At 49.3% G+C, this 18,789-nt stretch overlaps 1 protein-coding gene across 7 annotated transcripts in view; it reads right to left on the reverse strand.

Annotated features, from left to right (window-relative positions):
• The window catches only part of PSD3 (pleckstrin and Sec7 domain containing 3), a 489,705-nt gene continuing 471,613 nt past the window's right edge, over nucleotides 698-18,789 (reverse strand). For all 7 annotated transcript variants that reach the window (XM_018041858.1, XM_018041861.1, XM_018041859.1 and 4 more), the window contains one exon: nucleotides 698-8,586. In XM_018041858.1, coding sequence (XP_017897347.1) covers nucleotides 8,371-8,586 — 216 coding nt within the window. In that variant the 3' untranslated portion in view covers nucleotides 698-8,370. The remainder of the gene's footprint in view (nucleotides 8,587-18,789) is intronic.

The following is an 18,789-nucleotide window of genomic DNA, read 5'->3' on the forward strand; positions in this document are numbered from 1 at the left end:
CTACCTCCAGCAGACACCCAGCTGGGCAATGAGGGTTCTTGCCTTGTTTTTGGATTTTTAAAATCAAGATCTCATCAACACATATGCGTTAGTTTCATGTGTAGATATGACTCAGTGTTTGTACAAGAGGATTCACATTTGGAGGAATTTTGGTGGCAGCCAAGGCCCTCCCCCACCCCCAGCCACCCGCCCCTGTGAGATTCAGTCCTCTCCATCTCTAACATTCAGAAGTTAAGTGACTGGGGTGGAATTTTATTTTTCTCGTTTTCCAGGTCAACAGATGTTATGTTGGGCATTGAGTTAGGTTCCCAGGGCCCGCATGCACATCTGAGCCTCTTGCCCGGGGGGGGGGGGCGGCAGTCACCTCCTGGCCCCTCCGCCTTGATGAGAAGTGCTAGAGTGGACAGGAACACGCGCATTCTTGGAATTACTTCAGACAGCGTCATCCTTCTGTCCCCAGAGCCCCTGATGAAGGCGGCAGGCTTCTCAGCACACTTTCACAGAGCCCGGCGGGGGTGTGGCGGGGTGAACAGTCTGAGTGTCTCACCCGTCCAGCCAGCTACCCAGGCCAAAGCTCTTGCTGTGGGGTTGTGGCTGGCTTTTCATGTGACGGGGTGTGTTGTGTTGTGTTAGCTGTTAAGATTATTAGCTATGATTCCAGCCGCTTACTAAATAAGCAAATAACATTCCTCCAAAATGACTGAAATCGGTTGGATTTATTTCTCTCTAAAGTTTGTACATTTACATATAGCATATACATATTTTAAATCCTTCACTATTTTGCATGATTTCTATTACATAAAAACCATTTAAATGCAATAAATTCTGTTGTTGTGAAACAACAAATTATCTCCAACTTAGAAAAACACAGGAACAGTTATGTTCATGAACATTTACACAGGAGAGAAATGTACTCTACACATCACAGCTTCTATACACTTCAGGTGACTCACGGGTCTGCATGGTTTAGCTTTACCGCAACAACAGTGAAATAGGGCAATATTATATACAACTATTTTAATAAAAAATTAAGTGATTGTAAAATGTAAACTTAATTTTCAAAATATTCTTCCAACACTTTAACAATATCCACAGAAATCACTGTTCCCCTCAAAAGGTGACCACCACAAGCGCCAGGCTCCTCGGGGAGCCAGCGTCTCTTGAGTCTGGTGGGCGACCAGGAACAGGTTTCCTACAGGGGTCGGGACCACGAGCTCGCCCGAGTCTGCCAGTGTGACGGTCTGGCCACTGAAAAGGAGTAGGCTGCCATTTGATCACTACTTTTCACAATGTGCAGGGACCTATGGCACCAGGACCTCGACGAAGCTGAAGGGACCGGGAAGGAAACCCTGACGGTGAAGGGAGGATCTGAGCCCCAGTAAACATAACCCGGTTCATAGGCCGGCCAAGTTCAAGGCTCGTTTTATGTGGTAAAGGCTGCACATCACCGCCCTTCCGCCTGCCCTAGGGGAAGCGGGGCTGCGGTACCAGCTCTCCGCTTGCGTCAATTCCGCTCTGGAAACAGCCTCGGAGAACCCCGGGAGAAGAGAAAGCCGGAGGACCGTGCTGGGGCCTTTGCCCAGCAGCTCTCACGGGCCCCCAGCGGGACCTCGCCGCAGAGGGCTGCCTCCCTTTACCCCTCCGCGGAAATGAAACCTTATCCGCTTCCAGAAACGCGGATGCAAAGGAAAAGATATCATCCGTCCCCGGTTACTGGCCAGAGGGCCACCTTGTTTCTCGCCAAGACAAAGGACGCGGTCTTGACTTTGGTCACGTGTCACCGCGGGGACGCGGGCACCCTTGGCGGGGTCGGCCGGGTGAACAGCTGGGTCCCTGCAGCCCGGGAAGGCGCCCGCGGACCAGCCCTGGGCTCCGAGGAGCTTTGCGGAGAGTCACCTGCCAGCCTCCGCGGGGTCCGAGCAGGAGCCCAGGCCCCAGTGGGGCCCGAACCGAGCTTGTGCCTGGGGCTCCCGGAGGGCACCTCCAGAATTCTCCCTGGTAACCAACATTTTCCAGGAATTGACACTAAGGTGCTTTTTCTTTTATAACACTGTTGGTGAAAGCTGAGCCTCCAGCCTGCAAAGGGAAACCCATCACAGCCAGGCTCCTCCCCTGTCCAGCGGCTCCGCACAGCTCGGGCCTTGGAGGGCTGTGTTCCTCCCCGTGACCCCCTCACAACGTAACCCGCGACCGAGCAGCCGCCCCGCCACCCAGGATGCTGGGGAGCCGAGGGCCCCCACCTGCCAGCCAGCCCCTCCCCGCGCAGCGTCTCTCCAGGTCCTGCCTGCCCTGAGGGGCCTGCAGGCCGCGGCCACCTCGGTCCATACCCGAAGCTACGCTCCGGCGCTCTGCGTCTTGAGTTTACATGACTTGGGGCACTCACTGTGTACACGTGTGCAAGCGTGTGTACACATGCCGGAGGCCCCCGTGTACCAGAGCTCTCAGGGCAGAGGACAGGCCACAGCAGGCCTCCCCCCGGCAGAGGCCGGCGGCTTACACCTTCCCCTTTAACTCTTGTTCCTACAACTTAGAAAAGTATCCAAAGGGCGTTAGAGTCGATGTGCATACATACTCTCCCCGAAGGAGATATTATTATCCAGGTCAAAGGGTTACTTGACTTTACATTAAAAGTCCCAACAGTCCAAATGACTAAGACCCCACATTAAAATTTTAAAGGTTGCTACTCCTTTCTGTATGTGGCTTCTGAATCAAAGGGATGCTTCTGCAAATCACTGTGGTTCTCAGGAGGAAACACCCTAGTGGAACAGAGACCCCGCAGGGACGCAGGGCCAGTGCCCTGCACGTCAAGGACTGATGAGGAAATGGGATACAACTGCAAAAATAGTTTGAGACTACAGTTAATTAAGAAAACGACTCAAGTGAAACCACCACCACTGCGGTCAGGGGCCGAGGCTGAGCCCTTTAGCCCACGGCTCCCACGCTCTGAATCGGACCCGCGGGACGACAGGCAAGCGTAGACAGACGCACTGCACTCAACCACTCACTCACACACACTCAGTTTTGCTTTAAATTACACCAACATGCTGGCTAATAAAGTTTTACGCTCTAGTGATCTATTTATATACTGTTAAGATAAGCAGTAAGCTCAGACAACTAAGGCCGGCGGCTCTTCTTTGGGGAGAGGCAGGAAAAGAGACCTAAGTATAAAAATATTTTTTCACCTGGTCCACAGTCTGTCCTGACATTCTTTTACCTGTGACTTGATGCTTAGCTGGTGCAGCCGTAGACCCGGAGGGCAGTCCTGGGTCTCGGGGAGCCTGACCTACTGCAGGGGTTGGTGATGTTCTTCAGGGTGAAGAGGGCGAGGATGCAGGGCTGGGAGGGTGGGTGGTGTGAGCTGCTGTAAAATAGTCACAGGCATGTAAGTGATATGCCGGGCACTTAGCTGACTCTTCTGAAAGCTCTATTTTTCTGGACTAATTACAACAATAAAGAACGTGTGCTCTAAAGCATCACATTTTGTAATGAGCCCCAAATTGTCGGTTTGACTTTAAGTGCTCTTAATACTGAAGTTGCTAAGACTGCACAGGTTGCCTGTTTTTTTTTTTTTTTCTTTCTTTCTGTATATTTCAAATTATAATGAGCTACCCCCACCCCAGTATTGTACACAGTACACTGAAATAGTTTAACAAAGTTAGTTCAGAGTCCTTTTGGCTCTGGTGAGTCAAAGCTCAAAGATGAAATTTTCTAGCATAAAATCTTATTATTAAAAAAAATTAATCAAAATATCATTTGAATTTAAGTTTAATAAAACAGTACCACTAATATAGACTCTCAAAAAACTGCATTATATATTCAATCCTATGAGGTTTTTACTTGCTTGTCATATCACACTGTTTAAGGACAAAAATAAATTTGATGTACATACACTGTATACTGATGTACAACCTACACATTGATACATATAGGTACAAACAACTATAAATATCCACAATTACAACACTGGCAGATGACAGGAAGCATACTCTTTAATGTCGGACGTACTATTAATATAAACATTCTCCAGAAGCCTGCGACATTACAGATGCGCATGTAAATCACAGAGGATGAGCCAGAGGGACCTAGGAAACCTTCCGTATATACAACTTCCTGACCTGTGGTGTATATGACCAGGCCATGGCAGTCAGGCCCGCAGCCCGCCCTGGAGAGCCACGCCTTTCCTGACTCTCTCTCTCTCTCTCTGAGGATGCCCTCCCTAGGCACTGGCCGCTCGCGGCCCCAGGCAGAGGTGGCCCACTTGGGCTGCGGGTGCTCTGGGCATAGGAGGAAAGCGGCAATGGCTCTGGACCTTGGTCCTTAGAGAGTGAGACACGGGTGAGAGAGCAGAGGCGGGGCAGAGCCCCCTCACGGCCGTGGGGTTATTCCACAGTGTGAGCTGCTCATCTCAGAGGTCCTCCGGGGGTGACTGCCCGGGGCGGACTGCTGGCCTGGGAGACAGCCAGCCAGAGAGCCTTGGAACTGGGACGGCGCGGAGGCCCGGCTCCTTACAAGCCGACTGATCTTCTGTCAGAGGAACTCAGATGCTCTGTGAAGAGAAGCGGGTGCTGGTTAAGGCCCGGCCACCCTCGTCATTAGCCAGGCTCGACGCTGAGCCAGTCCTCACTGACACTCTGGTTCCCCCTTAACAGCGCGAATGCATCAACGGCAAAGACTCTCAGTTGAAAAGCGAGCAGAGCAGGGGCTGACCGCTGGTGCAGCCGAGGAAGCGGGCTTCCCCGACCGCCGAGCCCCCGCTGGGTCCCCAAGAAGCTCCACTGTGGAGCTCCGGACCCTCAAGACTGGGAAACGCCCTGTGAACTCAGGCTTAAAAAAGCTTGACGGGTGACTACAAGGAAAAACACCAAAAGAATCCAATTCCAGTGACCTAGTAACTAAACCCAAGGAAGGGTTCTAAGTAAGACCATGGAGCAGCCTCTCGAAGGTCAACTTTTCCCCAGCTGTCTACGGTTGGGGTGAAGGCAGAGAAGAGGTGCAGTGGGCGGCCAAAGCCAGCCCTGCCTGATGTGAGAGCATCTCCTAGTCTCTGTGGTCAGGGGGGGCAGGCCAGGGCCAGCAGGAGGCGCCTCCCCTGCTGGGCAGGTGCCTCCCTCTCCAGGCTCGGGGGTCCTGCTTTGGCCACAGGGTGAAACATACCCTCTGGAGGCTGATCCTTGGTTGGCCTTGGGGAGCCGGGTGTATTTTCTCTCCCAGAATCAGCTCCTTCACCTCCCTGCTAACTAGGAAACACGCCTCGTGTTCGGAACGAGGGCTGCAGCTGGAGAAACACAAAGGCCCTTCACGGTCGCCCGTCCTCTCTAGCTGAGATCAACAGGAAAGGTCCGCAGGGCTGCAGTCCCCAGACGCCTCTCCACACGCTGGTTTCACTGAGGTTAATCAGACGCACAGAGATGTTGCTTGGTCTAATCAGGCGTTACTAAGAGTCAGCAGATGATGGGTTTTTAAAAAAGCGTACTTCAAATGATGTCTACGGCTGGTAGTAAGATAAGGACCCTGCACCCTAGTAACTCAGTCTTGATTGCTAAAGAGAATTCCTGGCCCTTCCCTGGAAATGCCAACACATGAGGTGGGGGTACACACCCTGAGACAGCCGCTTCTCAAAGAGGCAATTCTGCCACACGACTGTCACCAAGGTATTCTGGTGACTCTCAAGGTTTTCTAGACTAAAAGCTGATATGAGGTGTATTTCTGTAAAAAGGACCTTTAGATGGAGGCTGACCTCAAGGCTCTGGTGCTGGGATGGGTAAGGGGATGGGTGAAGGCTGGGGGCAGGACCTTCAGGAGAAAGCTGGGCCCCCTGTACCGTGAACGGGGAGCCGGGAAGGGGAAGGTCTTCAGTGTCCCCTGACGAGACACCCCAGGGAAGTAGTGCTCACAGAGGAGTCACGGTTGGCTAGGGGCAAGCCTCGGAGAGTCCAGTCTCAGGAGAGGCCCTGCCTCCCACAGGACGAGCTCCTGGCCTGCAAGGGGTGCTGCGCCAGACAGTCCAGAGGCCTCGGGGCGGGTGGGGGGCGGCTCTCAGCTCTTGAGCTAGCGACGACAGTCTGGGATCCTGGCCCACAACATGACCTCTGCAGCTGTTTCCCGGGACCAACTGTGGGAACACAGCACATACGGCAGCTTGCAAAGCGCGCCGCTCAGCTATCTCTCCGTCAGCACGTCCAGGAGCTCTGGAGATGCGTCAGCGAGTCACGCAGTGAGTGCCAATACTGACCAGGATTTCAGAGCTGCGACGCTGCCTAAATGCCGCAGCAAGTACCATTCCACGTCCGGTACAGACGCTAAGGGACACACATGGAGACACTCGACACACACAGACACACACGGACTGGGAGCACACACATTCAAGCCAGTCAAGTGTTTTCTTTTTCTTTAGTTATTGAAGAGATGACGTGGTCTCGGCACCTCTCTCCCCTCTGCTTAGGATAAAGATCTAGGCAGAAAACACACACGCTGATGGTTCCAATTCTAGGAAGAAAGACTAGTCCCTTGTAGAAACCGTGGGTTCAGTCAGAAGCACTACAAAGAAAGAGTCAGGTACATGGGACATGCTGGTAACCACCCTGTTGGTTTCTAGGTTTCTTGAAACAAATTCAGTTACTGCCTTTACCTAAACAAGACAAGAGGGTTAGAGGGAGCTTTTCAAAGACGTGGCAAAAATGCCACAAAGCAAGCAGCTATAACCTTAGAGAGGGGCTTCTCTCTGGGCACCAACAAACATGGGCATTTCTCCAGCAGACGGAAGTGCTAATAAATAGTCCCGTGTAAATGCTCGTGTATCAGGACAAGATACCACTAGAAACTGCAGGGTTCAAAGGTGGGTTTTCTCTGACTCCCTGGAACTGGGCTATCCGCACAGAGTCCCTGCATCTCCGGTCATAGTACCTTAACTAGGAAACTGAGCACACCCAGAGCAAACGCCCGTGGGAGAGAGAAGAATATTCAGAGTGATTCTATTAGTTCCGAAGTTGCGGAGATTCTAGGGCTAAGGGTCGCCAAGGTTTCAAGTTTCACAATCAGAAACTTCTAACTCAGAGTGGGCACACTTTTCATCCCTCTCTCCTCCTCAATAACATACTCTTCTGTTTATCGCCCTGGTTTTCAAAGGGACTGTCCCTCAAACAAGCGTATGAAGCAGAGGCGAAGAAATGATTTAGAATCAAGGATTTGCTCTGGGGACAGTTCAGAGCAGAGGGCAAAGTGGTGGTCACAGGGGCAGAGGCAAGACCAGACCAGGGGATGCTGCGTTGCCACCAGGAGGCAGAGTCCTCAGCTCTGCAGCCATAATTCCTTCAGACTTTACTCCTTTCAGATTTAACTTTGGAGAAGCAACATCCTATTGCCAAGGAACTCTAGGGAAAAGCTCCTTCTCCCTTTCTTATTTTGCTTTGATTAAGGAGAGAAGGGCTCTATTTTGATATTGTTAGGAAGACCCCCAATTCTTACAACCAGGAGATAATGCCGTGCTCATGAATATAAAAGAATCTAATTCCTGGCTGGCAGGCTGTCCATCGCAGATGGCTCCGGATCCCTTGTCTGGACGCTGCGGGGGTGAGGTAACGATTTCCTGCGGACCAAACACATGCCTGCTGCTGTAGCCCCGAGAGTCCGTCCGTTATCGCCACTGAGACGCTGTGTTTGGAAAACACAATGGACTTGCGGCGGTCTTGCCTCAGCCTCTGAGACTCCACTTCCCTCCTCCTTGCGGGGCTGAAATGGAATCCACGCTTGCAGCGAGCTAGTGCGCTTCCTGCATTCCCAGTCCTGAGGTCCTCGCCCCCTGCCCACCCCCGGCGGGCTGGGACTCAACACCTAGTGCTCAGAGGCCCAGGGTCACAGGGCAACGGCGCCTCCCTCCACGGTAGCTCTTCAGCAGACTTCTGAGCGTGATTCCGCCTCTGCGACTGGGCAAGGTTTCACAAGAAAAGGCTCCTACCAACTCTGGCTAGAATTTCCTAAACTACAAAGGTTTGTCCAGTTAAGTGTTTCACAATGGATTCGATGTTGTTTGTTTTCTTAAAAGTGTAACAGCTGATTTGAGAGCACACAGAAGAACAGAGCAGAGTGCAAACGAGAGAAACCGGAGGGGCAGCGACCCACGATCGGCCTGAATCGCGCCCCCCACGAAAGGCGCGTTAGGCCTCAGGTAGCAAGTCATCAGAGCAAAGAAGTCAGGAGCACAGAGATGACCTGTACAGAAACTAACAGAAATATACAGTGGGAAAGGTTACCAACGCACCATTTAGTCACAGACATCTTTTTTTTTTTTAATATATTCATGGATTTACCAGAAAGATCTTGAAAACCTCTTGTTTTGCTCCACGACCAGCACTTCCTGGCCGCAGACGGATCCTAAGTAACTTTCTGCTTAATGCTCGGCGTTTCAGGTCGGTGCTCTTTCCTCTCCGACACGTTGCGCTTGACCTTGGCAGTGACTGGAGACGTGTCTGGGTTCAGCGAGGGGCTGGAGTGCGACTTCTTCAGGCCCGCGGGGCCCCCCCTGCCGCCGCTCAGGAGCTCCAGGCCCCCCTCTTTCAGGAGGCGGACGTACATCTCGTAGCGGGTTTTCTGCGGGGAGTCAGAGAAGAGGGGTCAGGGACACTGCCACAGCGCAGGGCACAAGCCAGCCCGCGGCCCGGGAAAGGGCTGGCTCTCGGGAGACTGACCGAGGGGTTCACCGATTTGAGGAGAGACTGTGGGTTCTCCTTTGTTCTGCATTTTTGCAGGAATGGCGTGCAGATGGAGGAAGCGTGCTTCCTGAACTCTCAGCACCAGACTTTTGGGGGCCAGAAGCTGCTCAGGCCTGCAGCCACTGGGGCCACCACGTGGGCCGTGGGCAAAGCCTCCCCTGAACCTGGCGGGGGCTCCCAGTTCTCCACTCCCAGCTTGAGGAAGCAGCTGGTGATGGACTTCTACTCCTGACCCAACAGAAACACTCACACTTCCTGGTACTTAAGCTCCTGACCTGACAGGACCACTCACACTTCCTGGAAGCTTGCCCTGGTTTCCTGTGGCTGCGTTTCTGCTAGGATTACCAACTTCTCAGAGCTGCCTTCTTGTGAAACCTCAAATTATTCCCTGACGCTTTTCTTCATTCTGCACATTTATATTTTTTTCATCAACTGTTCGTTGAGTGTCTGCTATGTTTTAAACGACTCCTTGATTTTCCTGTCTTGAGTATCTTGTTCTAAGAATAATTGAGAAGAACACTGTAGAGATTTTTTTTTCTCTAATCCTAATTGATGTTGCTGCTTTTTGTTTTTTAAAGTTTGTATCCAAATCACTATATAGAACTATTTTTTATATACATTGCAAATTATAGAAGGGTCTCAGATTCTCAGTTTGATAGACTGTAAAATAAGTCTCCCATCACAGTGATTCAACACAGGAAGGATTTGCAGAGGCCTAAAGTATTTTTTTTCTAAACAAAAGAACACATCGGTTATAAACTGTCTCAACAAAGGCAGGCAAAGTCTGTTACAACAATAAATCTTTTAGAGATTTGTCAGGTTAGATTGAGATTTTGTATATCTCAGTTTTAAATTAATAATTATGAAGCTGAAGCTACTGGAAGCTACTTTTTCAAGTTGTTTTGTTCCAAAGTAGGGAAAAGCCACTAGCCCTTAGGTTTTGCTCTGGGTTTGGTCAGCATCCATGTTGGGGTGCCAAGCTTTGGTTGGTGAAGATGACATTTATAAGGTACCCACACGCTAACTGCAGGTTATTAATACAAGAATCATACACAACTGGTCCATTATCATCCCTGTTTTACAGGAAAGGAAAGAGAGGCAGCGATAAGTCCAGGAGATACAAAAGTGGCGTCAGGATCTGGACTCAGGAACCTGACTTTAGAACCCACAGTCTGAAGCTCTATGTCCTCCCTGGATATGAAAACACACACGTGAGCGTGTACTTTAGGATGACAACTCTGACACACACTGAAGGTTTGGCCAATCAAAAGCCACTTTCAACCCCCCTCCTCTCCTACGTCCCTCCCAGTACAAAGGTTGATAAAACCAAACACTGCCTTTCCCAGACTCTCTTGCAGCTAAGACGGGCTGTGTGACGCTTTGGCCACTGAGGTGTAAGGAGAACATGCCTGGGGGAGAGACCTGCTTTCTGATAAAGAGGGGCTAAGAGGAGAATCACTGGTGTCAGCCCTTCCCTCGTACTCCTAAAGCTGCGACCCATGACACGGGCAGCAGGCATGCCGCAGAGGGGCGGCATGCAAGGCCTGAGGGGAGGCAAAGACAGAGCGCGCCCCGGCTCCTGAGCACAAGTGGCTGGATCCAGCGCTCACTGTCCCCGCCTCCTCCGACTGTCTCGTTAGGCGTGAATCGTACATTCCACGGTTCATCAGGTAGTGGTATTTTCCCCACATTTTTTTCTTCCAGTTCCCCAGAGATATAATTGACACGTAGCCCTGTGTAAGTTTCAGGCGTACAGCATAATGATATGATGTCTATACATCATGAGAGAGTGATCACAGGAAGTTTAGTGAACATCCATTGTCGCATACAGACACAAAACTAAAGGAATAGAAGAAAGAGGATTTTCTTTGAGATGAGGACCCTTAAGGATTGACCCTCCTAACAGCTTTAACATACAACATGGAGCAGTGCTGTTTTATCTATCCTGTGTTTCACTGCATCCTAGCACTCACTCACTTTGTAACTGGGAGTCTGTACCTTTTGACTGCCTTCGTCCAATTTCCCCTCCCCTAACGGAGCTCCAGAAAGCCGATCTCTTTTGTTATGAGTTTGTTTGCTCATCTGTTTGTTTTCTATGTAGAAATTCCCTACAACACTGTTAGTTCCTGTTATACACACACGGTGATTCAACATTTCTGTACGTTTCCAAATGATCACCATGATAAGTCTAGTTACCATCTGTTACCGTGTAAAGATATCACACAATTATTGATTCAGTTATTTTGCAACTGAAAGTCGGTGTCTCGCGACCTCCTCACCTGTTTCCCTCCCTACCCAGCCCTCCCTCCTCACCTGTTTCCCTCCTCACCCCAGCCCTCCCTCCTCACCAGTTCCCCTCCTCATCCCAGCCCTCCCTCCTCACCTGTTTCCCTCCTCACCTGTTTCCCTCCTCACTCCAGCCCTCCCTCCTCACCTGTTTCCCTCCTCACCCCAGCCCTCCCTCCTCACCTGTTTCCCTCTGCACCCCAGCCCTCCCTCCTCACCTGTTTCCCTCCGCACCCCAGCCCTCCCTCCTCCAGCAGCCACCTGTTAGTTCTCAGTTTCTATGGCTCTGTTTCTGCTGTTTCGTCTTTTCACTGGTTCTGCTTTTTTCAGATTCCACTTATAAGTGAAATCACGTAGTATGTGTCTTCCTGACTTATTTCACCAAGCATATCACCCTCTCGGTCCGTTCACACTGTCAGGGATGGTAGGACTTCGTCCTCTTTTATTGCTGGGTGGTCTCCCACTGTACATGGACCACACCTCCTTGTCCGTTCGTCTGGTGCTGGACTGATGTTGCTTCCCTGTCTTGGCAGTTGCGAATAATCCTGCCATGAGCATTGGCACGCACTATCTTTTTGAGTTCGTGTGCTCATTTTCTTCGCATGTACACCCAGAAGTGGGAGCTGGATCACGTGGTAGTCCTATTTCTAGTTTTCTGAGGACTGCCCTAGCGCTTTCCACAGTGGCTGCCCCCATTGTTTTTAATTGAGGTAGAGTTGATTTACAATCTTGTGTTAGTTTAAGGTCTATAACAAAGTGATTCCATTTCATATAAATATTTTATATAAATCTTTATATGAGTGAAGGTTGCTCAGTTGTGTCTGGCTCTTTGTGACTCCATAGACTATACAGTCCATGGAATTCTCCAGGCCAGAATATTGGAGTGAGTAGCCTTTCCCTTCTCCAGGGGATCCTCCCAACCCAGGGATGGAACCCAGGTCTCCTGCACTGCCAGTGGATTCTTTACCAGCTGAGCCACAAGGGAAGCCCAAGAATACTGGAGTGGGTAGCCTATGCCTTCTCCAGGGGATCTTCCCAATCGAGGAATCAAACTGGGTCTCCTGAATTGCAGGCGGATCCTTTACCAACTGAGCTATGATCATATAAATTTTACCAAAATATCTATATATACTTATTTAAATATCTTTATATTTTTACCTAAATACATTTACATAAATATATTTTATAATTATATATTTATATAAATATCTTTTTCTTGATAGGTAATTACAAGATACTGAACACAGCTGCCTGTGCTATGCAATAGGTCCTACTATTTGTCTATTTTACTTACAGTAGTCTGTGCCTATTAGACCCAAACTCCCATTTTATCCGTCCCCTCTGGCTGCACCAGCGCATAATCCCACTAACAGCGTAGGAGGGTGCCCTTTGCTCCACATCCTTGCCAACATTTGTTGTCTGTGTTCCTTTTGATGATGGCCATTCTGACAGGTATGAGGTGTATCTCACTGTGGTTTCAATTTGCATTTTCCTGATGATTAGTGATGCTGAGCACCTTTTCAAGTGCATCAGGTCCTGCTAATTGCTGATGAAAGCATCACTAATTGATACATATTCCAATTTTAGTAAAGAAGTAACAAAGGAACGAAATGCTACTCTTTTCTCAGAAAGCTACACAAGGGTTTAATAAGGGCATTTGCTAATAAAAATACATCATCAGTATTACATAGTAGTCTATCATCAGTGAAATCTAAATCTATTCATTCTAGGAATTTAGAGAGTTAATCTGTCTCTATAAACTGCTTTGGTGGCAAGATTAAAATGCAAGAAAGAACTACTCCTGATATGAACAAGGTTTAATAAAATGATCTAAAGACAGTTTAAAAATAGATTCAGAAAATCAATGTAAGGCATACTGTTTCACAAAGCTAGGGCAATTATACAATCAAAGGGGTATGAAGGACAATTTTCTGAGATGACTTGAAAGGGGACAAAAGGAAAAAAGGTGACTACGCTATTTTCTACTAGTTTTTGAAGACACTGACACTATTGGGGAAATTCACCTAAAAATACATGAAGAAAAAACATTTCATCCACTCATTTTACAGCTCCAGCTGCAAAGCTCTTGTCCCCAGGAAACTGGACTTCCCTGATGCCTCAGATGGTAAGGAATCTGCCTGCAAGGCAAGAGATCCAGGTTTGATCCCTAGGTCAGGAAGATCCTCTGGGAAGGGAATGGCTACCCACTCCAGTATAATTGGCCAGCACTTACCCTGGAGTTGGGCTTCCCTGGTGGCTCAGAGGTTAAAGTGTCTGCCTGCAATGTGGGAGACCTGGGTTCGATCCCTGGGTCGGGAAGCTCCCCTGGAGAAGGAAATGGCAACCCACTCCAGTATTCTTGCCTGGACAGTCCCAAGGACGGAGGAGCCTGGTGGGCTACAGTCCACGGGGTCACAAAGAGTCGGACACAACTGAGCGACTTCACTTTCACTTTATCCTATAGCAGCTTCTGGGTCTGGGTAATGGTTGGTTAGTATGCCAGTGATGACTAGGGGAGCAGCGTAGAGATGGGTCTACAAACATGAGGAGGGAAACTTGACAAGAAAGACTCTGCTCCTTGACTCCACTTTCTCCAATAGCTCTCCCGTCCCTCTGTCTTCAGGATAAATTCAGAATCGCACCATGTCTCTGCTTCTATCACTTGCAGTCATCTTGTGCCTGGGTTACTGTGACAGCTTCCCCTGCCCCTCTCTGCAACCTCCCCCCCCCGCCAAGCAAACTCTTCTCCAAAGACAGTCATGGGCTAAACTGCAGGCTAGAATGTGTCATCTCTGCTCAAAATTCTCCAATGGCTTCTTATCCTTAAAAATGCTTCCCACCCCCAAACTCTTACACTGGCCTAGGAGACCTCCACCAGTGCCGCCCCACACCCCCTCCATCCGCCTGGGGTCTTTGCCCTCCCCAGGAATGCTGTGCACAGGTCCCCCGCCTCCTGACTGTCCTTGAACACAGCAGACAGGCTGCTGTTCCAGACGTCTGGAGCCTTCTCTCTGCCCGAGAACCATGGCCCCCAGGAACCCACAGGGCGTATTCCCTGGCCTCTTCACCCACTTCCACCTTCACTCAAGCGTCTCCTTTACGTGGGGGCCTTCCCTGGCCACCCGGACCGAAAACGGCCACGTCTGCTCTGACTGCCGGTCACCGAATTATTCTTCTCCTTGGCGTTCTCACCATGAGCCTCAGAGTTTGCCTATGGATCGACCTTGTTTATCTCTCCCCTGCCAGTCCTAGAAGGCAATCACATGGGGGCAAGGACTTGGCTTTTGTCTGTTAATACATCCCCAGCACGGAGAACACGGAGCACACGTGGAGTAAACAACACTTCTCACATCTAATGAAAACATTCTGAACTCTCAGTGTGGCAAATTCTAGAAAAATAAAACCATGGATATAGATGCAGAGGTAGACGCCTGATGAGCCCTGCGCTGGCTGCCTCTGGGGACACTCTCTCTCCTCCAGTGGTCCACATTTCAACATTTTCTGTCAATATGCTATGGTCTGGCCCTGAGGGACACCACTCAGCAGAGACTCGTTTATGCCCTTCATCCACGCGTGTCAACCACGGCTGTCAAGACACCACCCACGCAAACCCTGCAGAGTGAGCTGAGGCTGCCTGCTTAAGACTGGGGCTCTCTCTCTACAGAGAAAGAAAAGCAGCTTAGACCACACCACTGGTGGCTCAGCGCGGTAAAGAATCCACCTGCCAATGCAGGAGACATGGGTTCAATCCCTAGTGCAGGAAGATCCCAGCTGCTGAGCCCATGTGCCTGCCCCAACTGCTGAGCCCGTGCTCTAGAGCCCGGGAGCCGTGATTGCTGCACTCACGTGCCACAACTATGGAAGCCTGTGTGTTCAAGAGCCTGGGCTCCATAATGAGAAACCACCGCGATGAGAAGCCTGTGCTCTGCAACCAGAGAGGAGTCCCTGCTCGCTGCAACGAGGGAAACCCCTGTGCAGCAATTAAGACCCAGCACAGCCAAACTTTGTTTAAAAAGCATTGTCCTTGGCAAAAAAACAAAACAAAACAGAAACTGGACCAGTGTATGTGGAGCGTGGTGGTTACCAGCTGGTAGTTACTAGCTCTCATTCTGATGTGAAGGGCAGCCTCTGAATCTACCTTCTAACAAAAGTACTCATTATAGTGTCTGTCAATGGCCACTTCTATGTGAATTTCTTTGCCTGATGACTCTTGCATGTGACTTACAGGATCACATTCACCCTTGGGTAAATCCTTCAGTGCTCACCCAAGACTCTGAGCTCTGTGGGTCAGAGCAGCAGTCTCATCAATATTATTATGGGAAGTAATCTGCTTCTCAGTCGTGTCCGACTCTTTGTGACTCCATGGACTACACAGTCCATGGAATTCTCCAGGCCAGAATGCTGCAGTGGGTAGCCTTTCCCTTCTCCAGGGGATCTTCCCAACCCAGGGATTGAACCCAGGTCTCCCACATTGCAGGTGGATTCTTTACCAGCTGAGCCACCAGGGAAGCCCAAGAATACTAGAATGGGTAGCCCAGCCCTTCTCCAGGGGATCTTCCTGATCCAGGAATTGAATCAGGGTCTCCCGCATTGCAGGCAGATTCTTTACCAGCTTGGCTACAAGGAAGCCCTGGGTTCAATCCCTGGGATGGGAAGATCCCCAGGAGAAGGGAAAGGCTACCCACTCCAGTATTCTGGCCTGGAGAATTCCATGGACTGTACCGTCCATGGGGTTGCAAAGAAGCGGACACGACTGAACGACTTTCACTTTCAATCTGCTGCTGACGATGAACAAGTAAAGTAAGTAAAGTAGTAACACTGCGTAGGTGTTACACCTTTGCTCTGACAAAAGTGTTTATAACCAGATGGTAAAAAGGCAAGAGTAAACAACAAAAAATTCATTAATTAAAAATGAATGTTTAATTAATACATTTCACGTCTCAGAGTAACCACTGCGTAAGAGCGGACACAGCTCCAGATGAACCATGAGACGGGCTGCAGAAAGCGGGTCTGTGGGAAGCAAGCTGGCAGTGACAAGTGCTGTCCTGGGGTCAGGATGGCACTGATTCACTTTCCCAGATCCTGGCTGGCAGTCATGATGTGGCCTTTCTGGGGCGTGTCCTTCATGGAACGACAGAGGGAGTTTGAGAATGCCAGGTGACTTGGGGGCAACTGCTGCCTTTGGTCACCTTCTTAAAGGTTTTGTTTTGGTCTCTGTGGATCCTTCTCAGGTCAGTTCTTAAAAATCTCAGAGCTACGTGCTTCAGCTTCCTTGCTCGGGCATCTCCAACAGTGTGAGCAGATTTCTCGCAGGACAGCTGTGTAAGCTGGTCCCACTGTCAGAAAACTTGAGATGGGACTTGACCAAATCCAAGCTCAGTGGCTACTCTCTGCAGAGAAGCACCTGAACACTGTTTCTGAGGCCTTGTCCATTCAGCAAGCTTTTGCCCTTAATTTCCTTTTAAGATTTGCTCTTTCCATGAAGCCTTCCCTGATCACCAAGAGCCAAAGACAATTCAAATGCTAAACAGCTTCTTTCTTTCTTAAAATCAAGTTCTTTCTTCGCTTGGAAACCTCCTTACTACATTTTGTGCAATGTAAATTTATTAAGTGGGTCTTCAATCACCTGTAAGAGTACTTCTCAAACAGGTAGGAAACATCCCTTTCACTAGCAGCAATGCCTACTAGAGGGGAATGAAAAATACAGTGTCTAAGGCCACAAGAGTTCTGGCTCAGGTTAAATGTTAAGTGCTAAGATATATATATATATATATACATATATATTATATATGTAACATTATTATTTGAAAAGAAGTTTAACCACATCTACATATAAATGTACAGGCATCTGATTGAGCAGTTTCATTTCTCCTGAGCTCTGCATACCATTTTTCATTTCATTTAATATAACACTATCTCCTTTTGACTTCTGATACATGAATATGATAGTAACAGGCTAAATGAAAACTGTGATGGCAATCCTAACTTGGGCACTGCCATCAGTATTCAGACCTCGCTGCTCCAGCAATCAAATCCTGAATACATTTCCTCCTGACATTTCCCTTTCTCATGAAGGCAGGGTAAAAGGCCAGCTTAAGATGAAATGAGAGGAACAGCGATAAAGTGATGTACACATAGCAAAACAGTTTCTGCTCCTAGAGCTTCACACTGGAAAACAAAGAAACCAAAACAATTAAAACAAGCCAACAGAACAGGGTGCTGTTGAAGGAACTGATTATTCAAATAAAGGCTCTGCATTCTATAGGACAATGCCGAATGGATTTGCAGACTTTCTCCCTAACTTGCTGGCTCAACTTTCTGCTGCTACTGCTAAGTCACTTCAGTCGTGTCCGACTCTGTGCGAACCCAGAGACGGCAGCCTATCAGGCTCCCCTGTCCCTGGGATTCTCCAGACAAGAACACTGGAGTGGGTTGCCATTTCCTTCTCCAATGCATGAAAGTGAAGTCTCTCAGTCGTGTCTGACTCTTCGCGACCCCATGGACTGCTGCCTACCAGGCTCCTCCGTCCATGGGATTTTCCAGGCAAGAGTACTGGAGTGGTTGCCATTGCCTTCTCCGGCTCAATTTCTACTACCCACTAATTTAAGGATGCAATACATTCAAAACAGAGCTTTCTCATAAGTTCTTACCTGAAAGCTATGTAAATCAGTAGTTAGGTATTAATAGGTAGGTATCAGTAGGCTCACCTTCTGCTGCTGCTGCTACTGCTAAGTCGCTTCAGTCGTGTCCGACTCTGTGCGACCCCATAGATGGCAGCCCACCAAGCTCCCCTGTCCCCGGGATTCTCTAGGCAAGAACATTGGAGTGAGTTACCATTTCCTTCTCCAATGCATGAAAGTGAAAAGTGAAAGGGAAGTCGCTCAGTCGTGTCCGACTCCTAGCGACCCCATGGACTGCAGCCTGCCAGGTTCCTCCATCCATGGGATTTTCCAGGCAAGAGTACTGGAGTGGGGTGCCATTGCCTTCTCCAAGGCTCACCTTCTATTACCTATTAATTTAGGGAAGCAATACATTCAAAACAGAGCTTTCTGATAAGTTCTTACCTGAAAGTTATGCTAGGACTTACATTTTAAAAAGAAAATTTCAACGTTTTCCCCCTCTGCCATTCCCCTATCAGGCTTCTGCATGCAGTGGTAACCCACTGCCAAGACAGAGCAGACAGACACAATTTTAGGTTGTACAGTTTGTAGTCGTGGCTCTCTGGAAAAACCTGAGGCAATGTGAATTCTACTGTTTCATTTCAATCTGCCTTCTGGCTTGACTGTTCTCTGAATGGACTTTTTGACTTCAATTAAAAACAAAACTTAAATAAAAAGCTTACTTCTAATAATAATATAAGCAGAAGAGGTTAAAAAAAAAAGTTCTAACACAGACAGAAAGCACTGGGGTTGTAGAGAGTGTTTGGGGAGTGTCCTGGTCTCCATCCTAAGGCGCCCGCTCTCTGCCAGGTGACAGGTGAGCCCAGGCCGCTGCCCCCAGAGGCCCCGTAGGCCCCTCAGAGGCGGGGCAACGAGGGCCAATCGGCCACCCTCATCCTATCTCCCCCTCCCAGGACCCCTCCCCAGGCAGGGCACGCAGTCTCCCTGCAGCGCTTCACGTCTGCAGCATCCCCGTCTCTGTGAGAAGACAGAAGCGGGCGTCCAGGAGAGCGTCCCCAGTTCCCAAAGCTAGCCTGTGAAATGCTGCTGCCTCCCTCACTCTTCACACTTGGTTTGTCGAGCTCTCGAAACTCTTTCTATAAACCCAGTCTGTATCAGTACCCAGACTTTTTTTC

This window comes from Capra hircus, chromosome 27 (assembly GCF_001704415.2).
Source record: "Capra hircus breed San Clemente chromosome 27, ASM170441v1, whole genome shotgun sequence".
NCBI classification, from domain to species: Eukaryota; Metazoa; Chordata; class Mammalia; order Artiodactyla; family Bovidae; genus Capra; species Capra hircus.